This window comes from Pipistrellus kuhlii, unplaced genomic scaffold (genome assembly GCF_014108245.1).
Source record: "Pipistrellus kuhlii isolate mPipKuh1 unplaced genomic scaffold, mPipKuh1.p scaffold_m20_p_3, whole genome shotgun sequence".
In the NCBI taxonomy this organism is placed as follows: Eukaryota; Metazoa; Chordata; class Mammalia; order Chiroptera; family Vespertilionidae; genus Pipistrellus; species Pipistrellus kuhlii.
The window spans coordinates 128,191,868-128,213,420 of record NW_023425529.1 but is presented as its reverse complement, the minus strand read 5'-3'; the positions used below and the strand labels follow the sequence as shown (position 1 = coordinate 128,213,420).

The following is a 21,553-nucleotide window of genomic DNA, read 5'->3' as shown; positions in this document are numbered from 1 at the left end:
ACCAAGTCTCTAATGTAATTATAAGTTCTATACCAGTTTTATAAAAAATTCAGTGAAAAATATTTGATTACTTATTGAATGAAGAGAGTCACACTAGGGACTAGAAGATAAAATATAAATTAAGTCTTGATGAATACAGATTGGAATGACAGACCTTTAAACAAGTTGATAATAAATAGAAGTATTAGCATAGTAACAGTGAAAAAGAGCTTGTCACTTTTGTTTTCAAAAGTAGTAACATCTATGTATCATTATGAACTATCTCGGCTGTAAACTTTTAAAGGAACTTAGTTTTTAAAACATTTTTCTACATGTTCTGAAGTCTCTGTTCTGTAATTATACTCATCTAGAAAAAATACCTATTATTTTTATTATTTGTTTTAACTGCTAACACCTAAATTTGGAATAATGAAGTCCATGCTCTTCTAGAATTAATCTACAAAACATCTCTGAAACATGGATTCAGAGAAGAAAAGGAAAAAAAAATGTTTACAGTTCCCATTATTCTATTTTCAAATTACTTAGAAAGGTATAGAACTTTATAAATTCCATCCTAAACTTTATAAATGTTACATATAAACATTTTTTTGTGAAAACATTTTTGAAAATTACATATTTAATATTTCAAATGAACATTGACAAAATTATCATGAGATAAGTCAGAATTTTGTTAGCCTCTTTTGAATTAACATGAGGGGACAGTAATTTTTTTCAGTGTTTGAGACTCTGGAGTGGTTTTAAAAAATATATATTTTATGGATTTTAGGGAGGAAGGGAGAGGGAGAGAGAGATAGTAATATCAATGATGAAAGAGAATTATAGATCAGCTGCCTCCTGCATGCCCCCTCCTGGGAATCGAGCCCACGCCCTTGACTGGAATTGAAACCAGAACCCTTCAGTCTGCAGGCAGACACTCTATCCACTGAGCCAAACTGGCTAGGGCTACTGTGGAGTTCTTAAGCAGCCCACTTAGTGATATAAAATAACCTGACAAAGATCAATAGTAAGATATTAATCTATTACTAGAATAAAATGCCATAACACAAATTGAATGGTACTTTCTGTACTGAGTCAATACCCTTTGGTATAGTATGTGTTATGAGAGTTCTTTGAAGTTCTCTCCTGTTCTCAAAATAGTTTGAGTAGCTTAGATCAACTCCCTTATAGCTATTGTATATAGTGAATCACTGCTGATTAGGTTCATGCTTCCTCACAATGGATTGCTACTTACCTGCAGGGAGCAATGGTGCCTAAAAATTTAAACTCATTAATGGATAATAGTTCTTTTCCTGTGAATGCATTGCATGCCTCTCAGGTTTTACTGAATGCCTACTATGTGCCATGTCCTATAATGGGCTCTGGAAAACACTATTCTGATTACACACATTCTCTACCTCTAAGAGACTTTCCAATTTAGGGTTTAAAATAGCTACTCTTTGTTTTCGTTTTGGGGAGGAGGGTTTATAAACCTAGTTTTGATGTATACAGCCTCATATTTTCTCATTAAGAATGGTATAAAGCAAATTTTGAGGGCTACTATGTTGTTTTTGTATCTATATGTATTTCACCTCTAGCCTAAATTAATGATGGCATTGTGAAAATAAAAGAGAAAATTTTATATATTTGAACAGATTCTCTGTATTTTAAAGTGGTCTTTGAGCTGATAAAAACGTATTTCTTTCTTATCTCTTACATAGTCCCTATGATACTGACATTCTTAAAAATAAATTCTGTTCATTGGTGTGTAAGGAAATAGAGTTTGAACAAATATTGGAGATGGGATTACAGGGTTACTAGCTAAGTGTCAGGTCCTGTAGAGAACTGATAAGGACAAGATTTAATAAAGGAAGCTGTCCATATAAGTAGTATTAAGAAGAGGGGTAGAAAATTAAACTGCCAAATAGCAACCCTTTAATCACCCTGAAGTCTTAACTTGCTTTTTTAAAAACAAACACAAAACTTTGTGTGCTATCAAGTTAATTAAAGACTTATGCTAGGGAATATGAAGATAACTTCTGCTTACTGCCAAATATTTGCATGAAATAAATGCATGAATATAGGAGTTGATATGTTTAATGTTCTGCTTTAATATTGAATATTTAGATCAATATATCCAGCCTAGACTGAATATTCTAAAACCTCCTCATAATTTTTATTGTAATTAAAAATAAATTATTCTTTTATTTTTATTACTGGTTTAATTCAAGTGACATGAATTATGCAAGCACATTAGCAGGACATTAATTTTAAACTTAGGATTTTTACTGGATGAGAAAATTATGTTCTCAATTTAACTTATTAAACCTTTAAAGACTGGTTTTATATATAATTACAACCATAACTTGAGTTGTAAAAACACTGACTTAACAATTTTAATAGGATGTTGAAATTATTATTAAAGACAGAAGTAACAAAAAATAAAATATTCTGGTGTATCTTGATTTCCATCATACCAATACCTTCTACTATTTTACCAAGAAACATTGTGTGTGTTCAGTACTGAGTAATAGAAAGCTAATTTTGAAAAAAAAAATTGTATCAATAAACATGCTACATTTTGTGAATATTGTACCACTTTTGTTGTTACTGAAATACATTTTGGCGTTATGCTGTGAAATTTTATAGATGAACTAAAAAGAAATAATTGTGTGAAATTCAATATTACTAGCTATAGAGGAAGGGTTATGCCTCTCTACACCATAGCTCACATTTACTTTTAAAGTTTCCAAGTAAGAACAATCTCTTAGGTCTCATAATCAACTTTAAAAAATATGCTTTAATTTTAGTTTATTGTTCCTCTTAGTCTTTTAATTGTTCACATTTTCCTCTGTTTTGGGCACTAGAAACGCAGAGACTGAATCATATGCCATTATACCAATTGTGCAGGGAACATGCTATGTATTCTTGTGCATTAATTTTATAGTGAACTATATTTTCTCAGGATTATTTCATCTTCACTCTAACCCAAAATATCTACTTCATACAATTGATTCTGTTATCTTTGAGTGGCAGTATAGTATAGTATAATATATGGCATTTAACCTCAGAAATATCTGAGGGTTTCTTCAGCCTTCACCAGGACTGATATTCAACTAAAACTCAGTATGATGTGGGCAACCCAGTGGTTCTGGGCATTTATTCTAATGGGAATGTATTTATTTCTTACTTTTCATTAAGTATTTTGATTATATATTTCAGGATTCCCTTTTTGTAATTTGAGGTCTTGGTCAGGTTACATGGTTTTATAGAGTCTTATATTTATTCATCAGTAGAGTAATTTGAACAAAATTAGCATAATGCTTAGCATATTGTAAGCACTCAATTATAATTGTTATTCATATAGGTATTTTTATAAGTCCTTCAAATCCTTTCCACAATTTGTTATTAAAAATCAGAGATGAAGACTGAGAACTGGGAAGAGAATAACACATTGTTGATAAAATATATATTAATACTTAATCAAATTTATTATATGATTCTGTATTACAATATACTTATAATTCATATGAATTGTTAAGTGTACATTTTAGGAGTATATTTTTTTAAATCACCTTGTTGTAATTTTGCTACTTTATATATTTCAGGTGTGATTTTTATCATATGTTGCATTCAGTATTTTAGCATAACTTATTTCATTTGATCCACCAGTCACATTTTGAAATGGGCAGTTAAATCAAATCTTATTGTCTTATACAGAAATGAAAACACCTTTAACATAAACATCACCAAATTTCACAAATATGAAACCATAGTCCAGTTTCCTCAATGACATTGCAGTCCTTTTAACTAGCTCTAAATTTACTCAAACTTCTGTTTTATTAAAATGCTTATAAGTATTTATGTTATTGACACATTAAGTGAAAAATATGACTTTCCATTAATATAGTACCAGCTTCCATCAAATATAAATTTTTCTTAAAATTAATTTTATTTTATACAAATCATGAATAACCTGAGGAAAGTATATAGATGTTAGTCAAATGCAGAATTATTTGTAACTGACTATAGCAGTATTTGAAATAATTCTCAACCTTGAATGTCCACAAATCATAAGTGCCACTTAAGTATAATTTTGTTTTATAATTTGTCTAAATAAAAACACATAAACATACTATGCATGTTCAATATTTAACATTTTTAATATGTTTCAAAAATATCTCAATTATGACTCACAGTATTTGGCTTTATCTGACAGTTGGGAAAACTCAAACACCAACTTTAGGTTTCTAAACAATGCATACCTTTAAAATGCTAAATAGCCGAAACCAGTTTAGCTCAGTGGATAGAGCGTCAGTCTGTGGACTGAAAGGTTCCAGGTTCAATTCTGGTCAGGGGCATGTACCTTGGTTGTGGGCACATCCCCAGTAGGGTGTGCAAGAGGAAGCTGGTCGATGTTTCTCTCTCATTGATGGTTCTAGCTCTCTCTCCCTCTCCCTTCCTCTCTGTAAAAAAATCAATAAAATATATATTTTAAAAATTCTAAATAGATCTCAATACTTTCCTATTTATTATATATATATATATATATATATATATATATATATAATAAATAGGAAAGTATTGATATATATATATATATATATATATATATATAATATTTAAAAAAAAAATATATATATATATATATATTTTTTTTTACAGAGAGGAAGGGAGAGGGATAGAGAGCTAGAAACCTTGATGAGAGAGAAACATCGACCAGCTGCCTCTTGCATACCCCCTACTGGGGATGTGCCCACAATCAATGTACATGCTCTTGACCGGAATGGAACCTGGGACCTTTCAGTCCACAGACTGATCCTCTATCCACTGAGCCAAACCAGTTTTGGTATCAATACTTTCCTTTTAAAATTTAATACAGCTGATGCTATTTGCAGATCACATATGAGAAAAACGAATATAAATAAGAAAACAAACAAAAACAAGCAAACAAAACACCACTTGAGACTAGACTCTTTTTTAATTTCTTTATTGATTTATTTATCACATATTTGTCCTCATCCCCCCATTCCCATCTCAAACCCTTCCCACACATGCCCCCACCACCTGTTGTCTGCGACCATTGGTTAGGATCATATGTATGCATAAATTCCTTTGGTTGATTTCCCTTCCTTTCCCCCACCCTCCCCTACTTTCCCTCTGAGGTTTGACAGTTTGATCGCTGCTTCCCTGTCTCCGGGTCTGTTTTTGTTCATCAGTTTATGTTCATTATTTCCCTAGATGATGTGATACTAGAAATAAGAACTAAAAATGAGACAAGCAATAATGGTTATGATGAGAGGCAAATGAAACAGTCTGTAGTGAGTTTCATTCTGGGCCAACAGTTCTTTTGAGTCCCAATTTCAATGTCAAACAGTTCCTTATGTGTACATGTCAGCAATGATATTTCAGTTCTGGATGGTGGACAAATGGTGGTAATGCAGATCTGACCCTCTCTGGTTTGGTCCTGGGCAACCTGCAGCAAAGCACAGCTGCTGTCTGCTAGTACAGCAAGGCGGTCAGCATCTTCCATCTCTGGAGTGTTTCTCTTCTGTCTTCATGGCTGGAGCAGTCCTGTCTTCTTAAGACATCCAATCCTAGTCAGTGTGCTCAGTTGGTTGAGCATCATCCCATGTACTGAAAAGGTATGGTTGGATTCCAGTCAGGGCACATGCCTGGGGTTGCTGGCTCAGTCCCTAGTAGGAAGCATGCAGGAGGCAGCTCATTGATATATGCAATGTTTTTCTCTCTCCCTCTCTCTTTCTCTCTAAAAATCAATTAAAAATATTAAAAAAAAACATTTTTTAAAAATTCCATAAATTACTACTTTGCCTGATTTGAGAAAGAAAATTTATAAGAATCATCAGCACTTAATTTTCAATGCTTTGTCTCTCTCAGATAAAGAATAGTAAGGGCTACCCAACAAGGAAAATGATTTTCGGCTAAACATGAATTGCATGTTCATGATATTCCTAAAGGAATACCCGGATCTCTGACTCCTTTTACACTGTGCTTGAACCTTCTTCTTGAGCACAGTGTAGCTACTATCATACTCCTCTCACATTCCTTAACCAGACAGAATATTCCAGCCAAATGGTGTTCACACAAGTCTGTTCCCCACCCCGTCTTTTCTTCTTCTCTGGAGAAATGTTTATGACTAGTGAGTGGAAAGGATAATGCAAAATAATAAAATTTAATGAAGAATAGTAGAAGTCAACCTTGCAAAAATCATTATAAAAATAAGTTCACATTTATTTAATATATAACATTTGCATTTCTGATACAGCCATATCAGCAAAATACAAACAATATTTAGAAATGTGGGTCATTATTTTCATGTTTTCCTGAGCTAATCTACTTTATGTTTAATAAGCATTTTTGAGTAGTACATAAGTTTAATCCAAAAATTACATAATAATACAATTTTGATTTTTTTACAATTATTTCATTAATCAAATTAAGGGAAACTTTTTTAGGGCCTCAAGTACAAACCTCATTTTTTATATTTATTTAATTTAATTGTGCATTTTACAAAATGGCTTTATATAAATGAGGGAAAATAAGGTGTTAGTAATATGATATAACTGGATGTGCTAGGGTAGTGTTTTGGGAAAAGATTTCATACATATATGAGAATCAAATGTATAATTTCTCAATAGCACTTTGTAATTATTGTACTTCTGGTTAATTGGGACTAAGAAATATTAAGAATATGAATTGTTAGATGTGCAGATTTCAAGAAAAAATTTGAATGCTTATAGTAAAAAAAGTGATCATTTTTTAAAATGACTAATAATGATAGCAGAAAAGTGAAAAGATAGCCTATCAAGTAGATTTGAGAGCCAAATTAGTGCTCCCCTCAAAATACCTGTTACCTCTCTCCAAAACAAACAAACAAGCAAAGAAACAAACCCTAAGACCAAACAATCTGACAATTTCAAAGCCCTGGAGTAGAGGAAATGGGTAGACAGCCACGCGCACAGGTATGATGGTAGAACTCCCAACCTGAGCAGAATAAAATATCAAAATTGCTGACCTTTTTTCACATTATACCAACCCAAGGTAGTGTATAAAATACTTGAGCACCCCAAGATGAAGCAACTTTGTAGATAGCATCCATTCAAACCAGGTCTCTGAGAACATGATCCTCCATACTGTTACAATAAAATCTGTCCAGTGAGAAGTTGCATTCTCTGAGACTTATCCCCTTCTATTTCTCTATGTTCCGGATTGAAGTGAAACACAAAGGGAGAAAATATGGAAAGTCATTTACAAAGTCACAAGATTATAACTTTGTCCATAATTTTGTTTTTCATTACGCAAGTTGTATGAGGCTTTGAAATCCAAATAAAAAAGACCTAAAAAGGGCATTCCAATTCACATCCACAATATCCATGATACGATTTGCACCATAAGTAAATGTCTAAAGATTCTATTTGTATTCATAAAAGGATATACCAATTTGTTTTAGCTTCTCAGTCATCAAAGCAAAGGAAGAAGTATGATCACTCTGATAAAATAAAAATAAATACTTTGCTTAACAAAAACATAGGTTTTTTTATACTAAAATCTGAGAAACAATGTTTTCCAACATCTGAGAAAATGTTTCTAAATATTTGAATATTTGTAATACACCATATGATGTACTTCACACCTTCACTAATATGTCAAAAGTGGATATCATAACACATTTCAGAAGTATTTTTGTCTGATTTCAATTCAAATGATGTTGTCCAGAAACACAGATTACTAATAATTTCATTAAAGAACAGAATAATAAATCTATGAATTAAACTCATTTGGGCTCAAGGTGCATTTAATTGAAAGGAAAAAGTATTATCTATGCTAAGAATAATTGTACTACATAAAGGTGTCTGTTATAAAATACTTAATTCTGTAATAGGAAAAATGAGTATATATGTGGTATTTATGATATACAGTTTACCAAATTATACTTCTTAGAGTGGAAGCTTGGAAAATGTGTATAAAAGTATGAGTTGATTGTATTTATTTACTTATTTTATTTAATTTTCCTCACAGCAAAAATATCCTATTGAGTGACAAGCTGTTTTAATCTCCATAACAAGCAATAAAATGTCTACAGTTGGTTAGGAACAGAGTTATAAATTATAATATACTGAAAATATGGAACATACACTATAATTACAGTAAAAAATTTAAGCTGTGCATAAATGTGTATTAAGGGAATGTTCAGAATAAGCCCAGGTTTTCACTCAGCAAACACATCCTTATTCTTTCCAAATGATCCAATCTAATAAAAGAGAAACATGCAAATTGACTATACCTCCATTACATCCACAAGCCACACCCACCAGCCAATCAGGCGTGAATATGCAAATTAACCTAAACAATATGGAATTTGACAATATTGGTTCATTAATTTAACATGTACCATTTTAATGTAAAATGTTAATAACTGGGAAAAACAGCTATACTATATGAAAAATTTCTGTACAATACTGTAAGTTTGCTATAAATGTAAAACTTGTTTTTCTTATTCTAAGAAAAAACATTTATTTCCCCTATGAATTACTAACATATTAATTTAGTTTTAATTTCTAGTGTGTCAATTATATTATTTATTTATTGTATATTTCCATTAAAGAAAGATAGATGGATAGATAATAGAAGAAATATAATATTTACTTTATGAATTTCATTGGCAATTTTTGTACCTATCTAATAGAATGCATTGTTTTTTCAATGTAACTGAATTTATAAATGAACTATGGTAATATATCAGATTGTTAATATGATACCACTTGTCTATTAAAAAATAAAGCAGCATAGATTTGTAATCTTCTATAATGTGAGTTTTTCTTCCCCATTCTATTTTACATGTTTTCATTCCAATGCAGCGTAAGTTTAACTATATTGTTATATTGAAAATCAGAGTTTAAGTCTACTGCTACATGTTTTGAAAGCTCAACTGCTCTAGAATTTAAATAAAGTGAGACTATAGATAAAAGTTGCACACATTGGTGATAACTATTCAAAACTCATTTCCTTTTTATTCCCCAATTGATTCAAGGGAGTCTTACTTTAATTTTATAATTCTAATTTAAATAGGCTCAAAATCAATCAGTGAGGTTTTAGCCCATTTCTAATTATTGAGTTCAACATGACTAAATTTTTTCCAAGGAACCATACAAAAAATAATTTGGGGAAACTTTTTGTAAACACTTATTTACTCATGCAAAAAATATATATGTATATATGAAGGAATAGTTTCTCTTGTGATGGGTGTTTTGCTGTCTGAATCTGAAACTTGACAGTATGGCAACCATGAGGGAAACAGCAAGTTACTTGAGCTGTCTGTTTCCTGATGTGATGAGCTTTTCAATTACTCACTTCTGAAGACAGCTTTCCTCTGGATTTGACAAGAGAGATAAATGTTTCCTTATTATTCGAGAAAAGTTCTCATTGTTTTATGATACTGTATTCACAGGATCTTTCGGTACCCATAATTTTACCAAAGTATAATCTATTTTTAGCCAATTTTCTGTGATACCTAACTTGAAAACATTAAAGCTAAAACCATTTGAGAACTTTATGCCTTGAAAGTTAACTTTGAATTAAAGTATAAAATTACTTTATTTTTTTCATTAACAGTAATCATGTACTTTTTTGGTTCTCTTTAAGTAAAAAATATGGCAGATTTTTGCCTTTTACCATCTAAGTCCATAAGATAAATGGGCAGGTTATAACTATAAAGAAATCTATCATGCATGAGGTAGTACAAATTGTGTTCATTCAAGCTCAACACTGGCTAATATTCCATTTGTGCCTTTTGGCTTTTACAAATGGATATATTCCTGGTTAAAAAAAAATAGAACATTTTAAATTTTTTGAAATAAACATGGCTTATTTCTTTAAAATTTACATAAAAATTACCAATAAGTAACTTATAAAAATTAGTCTATAGTTAAACTGCCAGAAGTCAAAAGTTTTTCTTTTTTTAATAAGAAAGAATGGATAGATGGCCTGTAAAAATGTTATGAAAATTGTTATAAAACAGGAATAGACCCAAAATTTAAATCTAAACTGAAAAATTATTTCTATAAACAAATATTTTAAATATCCTATAACTTATCACACTGATATAATACTATCTCTGAATCACTTTTCAAGAGTTGAATAGGGAAGATAAAAATACAAATACACACACACACACACACACACACACACACACACACCACATACACACATCCACCTGCCATTTTAATATTAGTTTTACACATAAAATTATTTTAACAGTACTATGGTCATGATAATAACATATGTGAAGTTGCCATGACTGTAATATGTTATGTATATTATAAATTCTAAGAAAGAAGTTAATATGTAACACATTTTTTCAAATTATAATATCCTGTCTTGCTGATCTTGTGAATAAAGTTTGAATTAAAGCCCTCAGATATTATTTATAGGTATTAGTAAACTTTAGTTATTTTTATTAACATTTGAGCATACTTTTAAAGGAAAAACATCTGCTGAAGTGGATACATATAATTCAGTTGAAACTGCATTTGTATGGACTAGATGATTTTGAACATTACATGAAGAATAGACAGAGAAACTGAACAGATATTTTCCCAAAGAAGACATTCAGATGACCTACAGCCACATGAAAAGAGGCTCAGCATCACTAATTATCGCAGATATGCAAATTTACACCTCAATGCGATATCACCATACTTATCAGGTTGACTATTAGCAAAATGACAATAAATAACAAATGTTTTCAAGAATGTGGAGGAAAAGGAAATATTATGCATGTTGGTGGGATTGTAAATTTTGCAGTCACTATGAAAAAAAATATGGGAGTTCCTCAAGAAGTTAAAACTAGAGATATCTATCATAAAACCCAACAATTCCACTTCTGGATATTTACTTGAAGAAAATAAAAACACTAATTTGTAAAGATATATGCATCTTTATGTACACTGCAGCCTTATTTGCCATAGCCAAGATACTGAAGCAACTTAGATTTTCATTGGCAGATTAATGAATAAAAAAGATGTGGTTCATATATGATATGAAATATTAATCGGTCATAAAAACTGAAATCTTGAAATCTGGGACAACATAAATGGACCCAGAGGGTATTATGCTAAGTAAAATAAGACAGAGAAGAACAAACACAGTATCATTTCACTTGTATATGGAATCTAAAACTAAAGCAAATGAACAAAAAAGATAAAACATAAAAAAGTTCATAGATATAAAGGACAAACTAATGGTTGCAGAGTGGAAGGGGAGCGAGATGGGTGAAAAATGTGAAGGGGAATAAAAAGTACAAACTTTAAGTTATAAAATAAATCACTGAAATTTAATGTACAACATAAGGAATATCATCGTAACTTTGTATGGTAACAGATGGTTACTATACTTAATGTGGCGATCACTTCATTATGCACATAATATTGTAAGTTAACTTTCATTAACAAAGCAAGATGCTGGACTTTATGGACTTATGTTTAACTTGACTATAAATATAGGTTCAAATTATATCTAGCAGATTGGCCTAAAGTTTTGAGAAACACAATCATACATGTTATGTTGTAAGCAATTTTATAACTCTCTGCCCTTACTGTGCAGGTTGCTTGGAATTAAAGGAAGACACCATTGAAAACCTTCTCTCCGCAGCCTGCCTTCTTCAGCTGCCCCAAGTAGTGGAAGTGTGCTGCCATTTCCTCATGAAGCTTCTGCATCCTTCCAACTGCTTAGGAATCCGAGCATTTGCAGATGCTCAAGGGTGCATTGAACTAATGAAGGTGGCTCACAGCTACACAATGGTAAGAAAATTTAATATTAGAGGCATAGCTGTAGTATCAAAGGCTAAAATAAATACTGTCATTGCATTGGACTACTTTTTAAATTTTAACATAAATTTTGTATGATAGGTGCCTTTTTATTATGGAATACAATGCAAAACATTACATAATGGACTTTATTATGGCTTTATTTATATTTTATAGGCAATACAGATATAAATATTATTTATTTTAGATTTTATAAGTTGCTGTTCCTGGAATATCTATCTTTATACACGCACTTTCACAGCTACCCTTTTCCCCCCATCTATTTAATTTTTTTATTGAAGGGCTAGCAGTTTCTGCTATTAAAATTTTTCTTTTGCATTTTTCTTACAACCTCTCCACTATGGACTGAATTGTATCAAGCAAAAATTTATGTTCAATTTCTACCTCCACTGTGATGATATTTGGAGATGGGTATTTATATAGATACTAAAAATCATTTGAATTGTACACTTTAAGGTGTGACTTTTTTTTTACATTATATTCATTCTAAAAGAAAATAAGCAATTACAACAATTTTATCCTCATAAGTTTTCACCCTAGAAATAATAATTTTAAAAACACTTAATATAGTCTCTGTCTTAAGCAAGCCCTATAAAAATGCTAACTATTTTTTCTATTGTTATTATTAACTTTATTAATGATTTGATTATTATTTCTGGAACAATCAATTTTAAAGTATAGAATTTTGCCTTTCCAAGTCAGGAGAATAATTCATATAAGGTAAAACTCATTAAGCTTTATTATTACTATTTATTAAAAAGCTCTTATTTTGACATTAAACAATTTTTCAAACCACTAATAAAACATTTAGTCATTTAAAAGTCTTCCAATTATTTTTCTTAGATAGAATTTCAATATTATATTAGTTTTCTTCTTTAATCCTTTAAGAAAACTAGTAAATTACGTGAAAATGTAGTAATACAAGGAAAGATACATGCTTTATAATTCTATCATCAAATACTTCTTTCAAAATTTTTCATGACTGGGTACTGTACTACTATTGAAATTGCATGAACCATATGAAATCAATGTAAACAAATATTTCATCAACTGAAATATCAAAGTCCAACTGTCATCAATTAATTATACACATTTTATTATAATTAGGATCTCCTGGTTTAGCTAAGCGGAAGAACAATATGGTTCCATATCCACAGGGATAATGGTCCCTTCTGATTCAGTTTGAAAATATTAATTTAGTAATAAAAATGTTTTTCTTGCAGCTGCTTAAATTGTTCTATAATTTGTCATTCAATAATAGCAATATTTTTAGGCACTTAAAATGTATGCCTTATAATAAAATGTATTTAAAACAGAAACTAGAAGAGCTTTAGCTAACATGTCTGTTCAAACTTAAATGACTTTTCATTTAATTTAAATTTAATATAAGTTAAATTTAAATGAAATTTCATGTCTATTGAAATTTAAATGATTTCAAATTATTTTGGAGGCAAAAGCTCTAGTATTCTTTAGATGTGCATGGGTTGCTATTTTAGTGAAGAAAATGTATTGAACAGTTGTCTTTCTAGACAGTTTTCTCTCAGTTCCATAAAATTTGAGATGAATGCTTGTATCTCATATTATAACTTCGCACCACATATTTGCTTCTGATCCTTATTTAACCATGCATATGTCCTCATCCAGTCTATTCAGTCTGTGCTTTGTGAGCAAACCTATTATGCTATGATTTTTTTTCTTGTTAACGATGTTATAGCAAAACATCCCAATTTTCCTATTATCTTCAGGACTGAATTAACTTTTTTATTTGCTATAATTATTTATTATTTCAAAAATAAGATTTATTTGTTTAAATTTTAATTTTCTTGCTAAGATTTTTTAGATATGAACTTGGTCTTCAAAGTCTAGATATTAACTTGCTATCTATACTGGTATATGTTTCCTATTTATAATATATTATTTGTTAACTTTTCTTCAGAAATTTCACTCATTTATTTAGTTTCAGCTATTGATTTTTTTGTGGATGATTCCAAAATCTGTTTAGGGAAGGGACCCAGCTTGGCAGTGGTTCATGTCTAAAAATACTGGAACATTTTTATTGTGAGCTCATTATTAGCCAGAAGTGTGAAATCAACTTTAAAGCATTTGAAGTTTGGTGGCATAAATATAAAGATAGCAACAAAATAATTGAAGGAAATAGCTACCCTTGTTCTTTAGTAGTCAGACTTCATTATGAGACCTGTGTTTAATTATGTACATCAAATTTTTTAAAACATTGGAGAATGATAAGCAGAAACAGATGAGAATATCAAGAATAGTAAATATTTTATCATTTCTTATTAAGAAAAGTTGGAAAAACTATGGGTTCCTGTGGCTGGATACTATTAGGAAATGAAAATAAATGTCTTCATGTATTTGACAGAATAAACTTGTATCCAAAACACTAGCATTTAAATATCATTTTGTTTTCTTTTATTAATAGTATAATCTGTTCAAAATAAATATATAAAATAATATTATAGTTTATTTGCTATGCATGAAGAACAATGAAAATTTCAGTCAACTTTAGTTTTCTGATATTTCTTTCTCTTCTGGGTTGTCTATTTATACTGATCACCAGTGCCACTTCCCTCCGAGGTCAGATCTGCCTTTGGAAGAGACTCCTGGAACTGCATTTTCCAGAAATCCTTTCTCCTTATGGTTCTGGGTTAGAATTTGCCAATAAGAGGCATTCACATAAGAAATGGAAAGTTAAATAGGACATCATTATTCTCCACACACAGTTGCAGGTACCTATGTGGGCAGATGGAAAGTTGAAATAAGTTCTAAAGGTGACCTTGAAAGTGACTTCCTTCATTACTGTAGACTGAAAAAGTTGATGGGAGCCTTCCATAGATTCTTATGAAATACGGTGCCTCTACGGAGTGTTTTTGAGAAGAATTCCCTATTAAACTAAATGTTGAGATTATTAGTAGAAATGTCCTTAACCTTGACTTCCATAGCGCTATACAAAAGCTGATAGGTCTCCAAATCCACAGAGTAGCTTGTTTTCTTAAGCTACATTTTCTTCAACACATACCCCAAAATAGTAGTTCATCAAACTCCATATTTTGATATGCATAGGACCCTGTACCTAGCTACATGGACATAGTTAAAAAAAAAAAAAGAAAGAAAGAAAGAAATAATTGGTTTACCCTTCATACATACATATGTGCTGTGGATCCCTTTTGCTTGTACTTCACTTGAGATATTATTTTTGTCTGGAATCTCTGTTATTTAATCCTAAGTGACCCTTCAGTTTCCTAATTAAATTAATCCATGACTAAGAAATATCTTGAATCTTTTCATGGCATTCTTTTTCTTATCTTAGTATTCCTATTCTTAGGGTTATGTTATGTCATCCCTTAAATAATTAGTTATCTATTTTATGTCTTTATGACTGGTTTTCATAATTGTACTGCAAACTCTTCTGTGTCAAAGAGTAAGCTTTTCAATGAAATTGGTTTTGGCCCAACAATGCATTTAATACCTTGTAATGTATTAATTAAATCACACAGTTCTTTGGTTACTTTTTCAGGATGTGATTCTTCACACTTCTGAATTCAGCCAACAAGATTACATATAGTTTTCCTCTAACTTTCTTTCCAATCACATTTCCTACCATTATTTTCCTGTTCACACAGTTCCAGCCACACTGACCTTCTTACTGTTTTTTATTACATCAAGCATATTATCACCTGATGATCTTTGTGATTTTTTCTTCTCTTTGTCAGAAACACACTCTACCAAACATTTATATCCTTTTTCCCTCTGTCTCATTCATATTTCTGCTCAAATGTCACTTTCACAGAAATCTCTCTGAATATCCTATATAATAAAGAGATAATATGAAAATTAACCCTCACATCCTCACAAGATGACTGATTATGACCAGACTGGCAAGAGGGTTAGTGAGGGACAACCAAATGACTGAAAAAGCAGGCTGCATGAGGCAACCAGGCTGGCAGGGGAGGCAGTTGGGGGAGACAAGCTTCCAGGGGGGCGAAGGGGGGCAGTTAGGGGCAACCAGGTCAGCAGGAGAGGGGCAACTGGGGGCAACCAGGCCAGTGGGGGGGGGCAGTTAAAAAAGATCAGGCTGGCAAGGAGGAGGCAGTTGGGGGTGACCTGTCCAGCAGCATAGGACAGTTAGAGGAGACCAGGCTGATAGGAGGGACAGTTAGGGACAATCAGGCCAGCATGCTGAGTCAGTGAGGGGCAATCAGGCCAGCAGAGGGAGCAGTTAAGGGTAACTAGGCAGGCAGGTGAGCAATTAGGAGCCAGCGGTCCAGGATTGTGAGAGGGATGTCTGACAGCCGGTTTAGGCCAGGTCTCTAGGATTGGGCCTAAACCGGCAGTCGTACATCCCCCAAGGGGACCAAGGCTGAAGAGGATACAGGCTGGGCTGAGGATATCCTCCACCCCTGTGTATGAATTTCATGCACCAGGTTTCTAGTTGTATATAAAGTGACACTGTTTTCAAAATTCTCTATTTCCTTAAACTGCTTTATATAATTCAGAGTGCTAAATACATCATGTCTTAATTATGCATATATATAATAGTTGTTGTTGTTGTTGTTGTCTATTTATGCCATTAATCTGGTAGCTCCTTTGTAGCATTGTTTTAAACTTCTGTAGGGAGACTGGGGTAATTCTAGCTTCTTCATTGTGTTTGATGATAACAGTTACCTCTACTGGTACTGGCCATACACAAGTGTATAGTATGTATCAGGGATGGTTCTCTATAGTAAACATACTTATTTAATTTAATCCTTTCAAAACTCTTACAAGTTTTGTGTTATATCCATTATTTAAAATAGTTAAATAAGGTTTAGGGGTGTTAAATAATTTACTCAAGAACAACAGACAGAGCATGGTAGAATGTGGATTTTACTTCAAATTCCATGCTGTATCTAATACACTAATAACTATACCCATAATATTAAGTCAGATTTCTGATATCTGGATATTTTTAGAGAAATTGATATCTTAAACCAAAAACAGAGATGATACCAAAGAATTCCATATTTTGTTCCTTACTTGTTGTTCTTTTTAATGTCTGATTTTTTTTTTTACTCTCGCTTTCTGACTGGTGCTACCAGCATGGCATAAAACATTTCGTAATGTTTACGCTGGAGGCAGAAGCAGTGGTGACAGAACTAACTAGATGCCACTATGCTCTATCAGTAGCCTTTAAAGGTTTAAGTCACAGAACAGAACTGGAGCATAAAAGCTTCCTGAGAGATTGTAAGAGTAGCTGCCTTTTAAAAGTCTGTTACACTAAAAAAATCCTACACATGCATCATCCGTGTGTCCTTCACAGCCATTAGAGCAATGCCACAGAAAAAGAACAAGCTTGATTGATGTGGTTTCTGGTCATGATTTTGAAATACCTGACACATTCTTCATGGTTTCTAGCTAGGAGCATGCTTTTTAGCTTTAACAATAACCCTTCGTATTCACCATGAATTAGAGTTTCCTTTGGGATAATAAATTTATTTGTTTTTCTAAGTCATTAAAATAAAGTTTACATCATTCATATTTTTCTTTTTTCTTCAGGACTATGATATAATGCATTAGTACTAAAATGTGTTTTGAATGTTGTCTTTTTCTTTTTTACATGCATTACTTTGGGTTACTCCTTTTTGCTGCTATATATATATTAATATATATATATATATATATATATATATATATATATATATATTCTGAGTAATAAGTTTCACTTAATATATAAATACTAAGTTGAAAATTAGCAAAATTTGACTTTCAAATTTGTTTTAGTAACTTTATAAGAAATGAAGTTGTCAGGATGGGTACAAAGAGTAGCTTGGGGGACAACTGCCATTCATGCTTAATGTTCACAAACAGGAAGAAGCATGTGGAAGTCTAGCTAGAAAGGATCTTCCTCTTATTCCTGTTTTTTTTTGTTTGTTTTTTCTTTACTTGCTTTGTCCATAAATTAGACTCACAACTCTGTACAAGCAGTTTTTATTTGTGTTCTAACTCAGCCATTGGCAAAATTACAGTGTACTCCCTAAGACTGAAAGGTTATTGTAGTAAAGGAGCTTTAAAAACTTATTTTTAATTATGCATGGTGTCATACACAAACAAGATATGCAGATTACACTGGAAAAATTAATAGAAATGTATAATAAGTAGTAATGTTATAACAAATAATTATCCACTTATAACAATTGTAGTTTGACTATAGAGAGCTTTTAGTAGGGTTCTATAACATAACTATAATTAAATATCCATTTATAACAGTTTCAAAGGCTGACTAAGCATAATCATAGATTATCCAATGAAAATTATAAGCTTTTTGAGGGTTCATTTTAAACACAGTCCATTTTTTTCTATTCAGATGCTCTTCAAATATGTTACCTAAAAACCTAAAATGTTTTTAATTACCCAAACTAAGACCATTCTATTTTAAGAAGTATGTCCTGCTTTTTTGTTGACAATGAAAGTGATAATAATATTGGTCTATTTGAAAAGCATTTCATTCATTTTAAGAATTCTTTCATTTGCATTTTTAATTTTATTTCTTTTACTGATCAATTTCTAAATCACAAAGTTGTATAAAATCACAACACAAGTAAAGTTTATTATTAAAATGTATTGGGCTTGTTATTCTTGTTGTCCAGCAGATTTAAATTTTCCTAGGGGGCTGTGTGTCTTGAGTTGATGCTATGGCAATAATATAATAATGGCTCATGAAGCAATGCAAATGTTAAAAACTATTTCATAAATACATATCTAAAGGACTTGCATTGTAACTTGCAAGTTGTCTGTTAGTGTTTAATGATTGAAATCATCTAATTAATAGAGTGCCTTTCTGTGCTAAGCAATATTCCTACATGATTAGAATAGCTCACAAAGGGCTTCCAATGTGATGTCAGAACAAAGAAAAGCCAGAAACTTTTTGCCCTTTTCAGTTTGCAAAGCCTAGTTCAGCAAATACAATTAATAATTTACTTTTGTTCAAATGAGAAAAAATTCTATTTTTTTATTCATACGAAAGTCTCACTTTATTATAATAATTTGCACATCATGAACTAATGTTATATTATATTTATATTTTCTGATGAGGCATTGAATCACATAAGGCTAATTTCTTTCTATGCTTCCATTTTAGATTTTTATTTTAATGCCATTTTTCTATTAAAGATAAACTTGTGTTTAAGGATATTTACAATATTTTTTTAAAGAGGAAGATAGATATAGTTCAAAAGAAACATGATAAATCAATCTTTGCCTGAAGAGAAACCCAGTCTGCCTTTTGTAAAGAGAACAAAGTAGAGATGGTGAAGATCATTTTCTTAAAAGAATACTTTCAGAAATTTATTGTACAATCAGATAAATTCAAGGGAAAATGATGTTTAATAGTGTATCAGATTTACTCCCCAGGTTCCCAGTTACTGTAAATATATTGACATAATGATCAGGGCTAGATTACATATTCCATGAGGTTACCCCTGCATCTGATATGTCCACTGTCAGTTCTTATTGTAGCACCTTTATCGTTTCAGACATATGTTAAATATTTGGGGGAAAAAAGAATAAGTGAATAAATACATCCATATATTGGGTGAGGGCATGTGCTGGAGGTTAGGGTTGGCCAGGGAGAGGTCAATGAGGGAAAAAGGAGACATATGTAATACTTTAAGCAACAAACGATTTAAAATAAAATAATTTGAAATGTATTATTATAAATTTAAATGAAACATTATAAATATATTTATAAAATATATTTTATTTATTTATTTATTTATTTATTTATTTATTTTTATTTTTTATTTTTTTTTACAGAGAGGAAGGGAGAGAGATACAGAATTAGAAATATCAATGAGAGAGAAACACTGATCAGCTGCCTCCTGCACACCCCTTACTGGGGATGTGCCTGCAACCAAGGTACATGACCTTGACCGGAATCAAACCTGGGACTTTTCAGTCTGCAGGCCAATGTTCTATTTATTGAGCCAAACCAGTCAGGAAGAAACAGGAAGAAATATTATAAATATTAATAATTGCATCTGAAACACATATTTCATTTACTATGTTTGTATATACTTATGTTTTCAGTGGACCTATTTCATATTCAATGTTTATATTTAAGTTTTTAGTACTTCAAATGAAAATTATTCTTATTTAAATTTAGATTTCATTAAAGGTCACCATTCTATCAGGGGATAAATATAAAACCTGGTGAGCCAACATAAACGACACATGCTACCACAATAATTCATACCAAACCAAATGTTTCCTGTTTTTTTCTTTTAATCATTATTGTTGAAAGTGTTACAGAGGTCCTCCTTTTCCCCCCGTTAACCCCTTCCAGCCTGTTCCCATCCTCCCCCTCACCATAGGTCCTCACAGCCCCATTGTCTGTGTCCATATATGCATACGAGTTCTCTTCCACCCACCCTCCCCTGATTTCCCTCTGAGGTTCAACAGTCTGCTCATGCTTCTATGACTCTGGGTCTATTCTTGATCATCCGTTTATTTGGTTCATTAAATTCCACATATGAGTGAGGTCATGTGAGACTTATCTTTCTCTGACTGGTTTATTTCATCCAACATAATACTCTCGAGGAGCATTCATGCCATTACAAATGGTAAGAATTTGTTTGTTTGTTTTTTTAATTGTTGCGTAGTATTCCATTGTGTAAGTGTACTGTAGTTTTTTTTAAAATATATTTTATTGATTTTGTACAGAGAGAAAGGGAGAGAGATAGAGAGTTAGAAACATCTTTGAGAGAGAGTCATCGATCATCTGCCTCCTGCACACCCCGTACTGGGGATATGCCCGCAACCGAGGTACATGCCCTTAACCAGAATCAAACCCAGGACCTTTCAGGCCCCAAGCCAATGCTCTATCCATTGAACCAAACCGGTCTTGGCAGTACTGTAGTTTTTTATCCATTCATCTGCTGATGGGCACTTAGGCTGTTTCCAAGTCTTAGCTATTGTAAATCATGATGCCATGAACATAGAGATACATATATTCTTTCTGATGAGTGGTTCAGGTTTCTTAGGATATATTTTTACAAGTGGGATGACTGGATCAAATGTGGGTTCCATTTTTTAATTTCTTGAGGAGACTCCATACTATTTTCCACAGTGGCTACACCAGTTTGCATTCTCATGTTCATAGATTGGTAGAATCAACATCATTAAAATGTCCATATTACCCAAGGTAATCTACAAATATAGATTCAATGAAATACCTATTAAAATATCAAAGGTATATTTCATAGACCTAGATCAAATATTCCAAAAATTTATGTGAAAGCAAAAAACAAAAACAAAAAACAAACAAACAAACAAACCTCTAAATAACGGCAGCAATCTTGAGAAAGAAGAAACAAAGTTGGAGGAATCACAATACCAGAAAACAAGCTATACAACAAAACCACTGTACTCAAAAGCGCCTGATACTGGCACAAGAACAGACATATAGATCAGTGGAACAGAACAGGAAAACCAGAAATTAACCCAAGCCCTATGCTCAATTAATATTTGACAAAACAGGCAAGATCATATATTGGAGCAGAGACAATCTCTTCAATAAATGGTGTTGGGAAAATTTGACAGTTATATGCAAAATATGAAACTGGACAGCCAGCTTATACCAATCTCAAGAGTAGACTCAAGATGGATAAAAGACTTAAACGTAAGGCTTGAAACCATAAAAGTTCTAGAAAAAATCATAGGCACCAAAATCTCAGACA

The 21,553-nt window shown here is 31.7% G+C and overlaps 1 protein-coding gene across 1 annotated transcript in view; it reads left to right on the top strand.

Annotated features, from left to right (window-relative positions):
• KLHL1 (kelch like family member 1) overlaps nt 1-21,553 on the top strand; it is a 318,170-nt gene that overhangs the window by 132,139 nt on the left and 164,478 nt on the right. Inside the window, exon 4 of the mRNA XM_036458020.2 lies at nt 11,599-11,795. Within this exon, the coding sequence (XP_036313913.1) occupies nt 11,599-11,795 (197 nt within the window). The remainder of the gene's footprint in view (nt 1-11,598; nt 11,796-21,553) is intronic.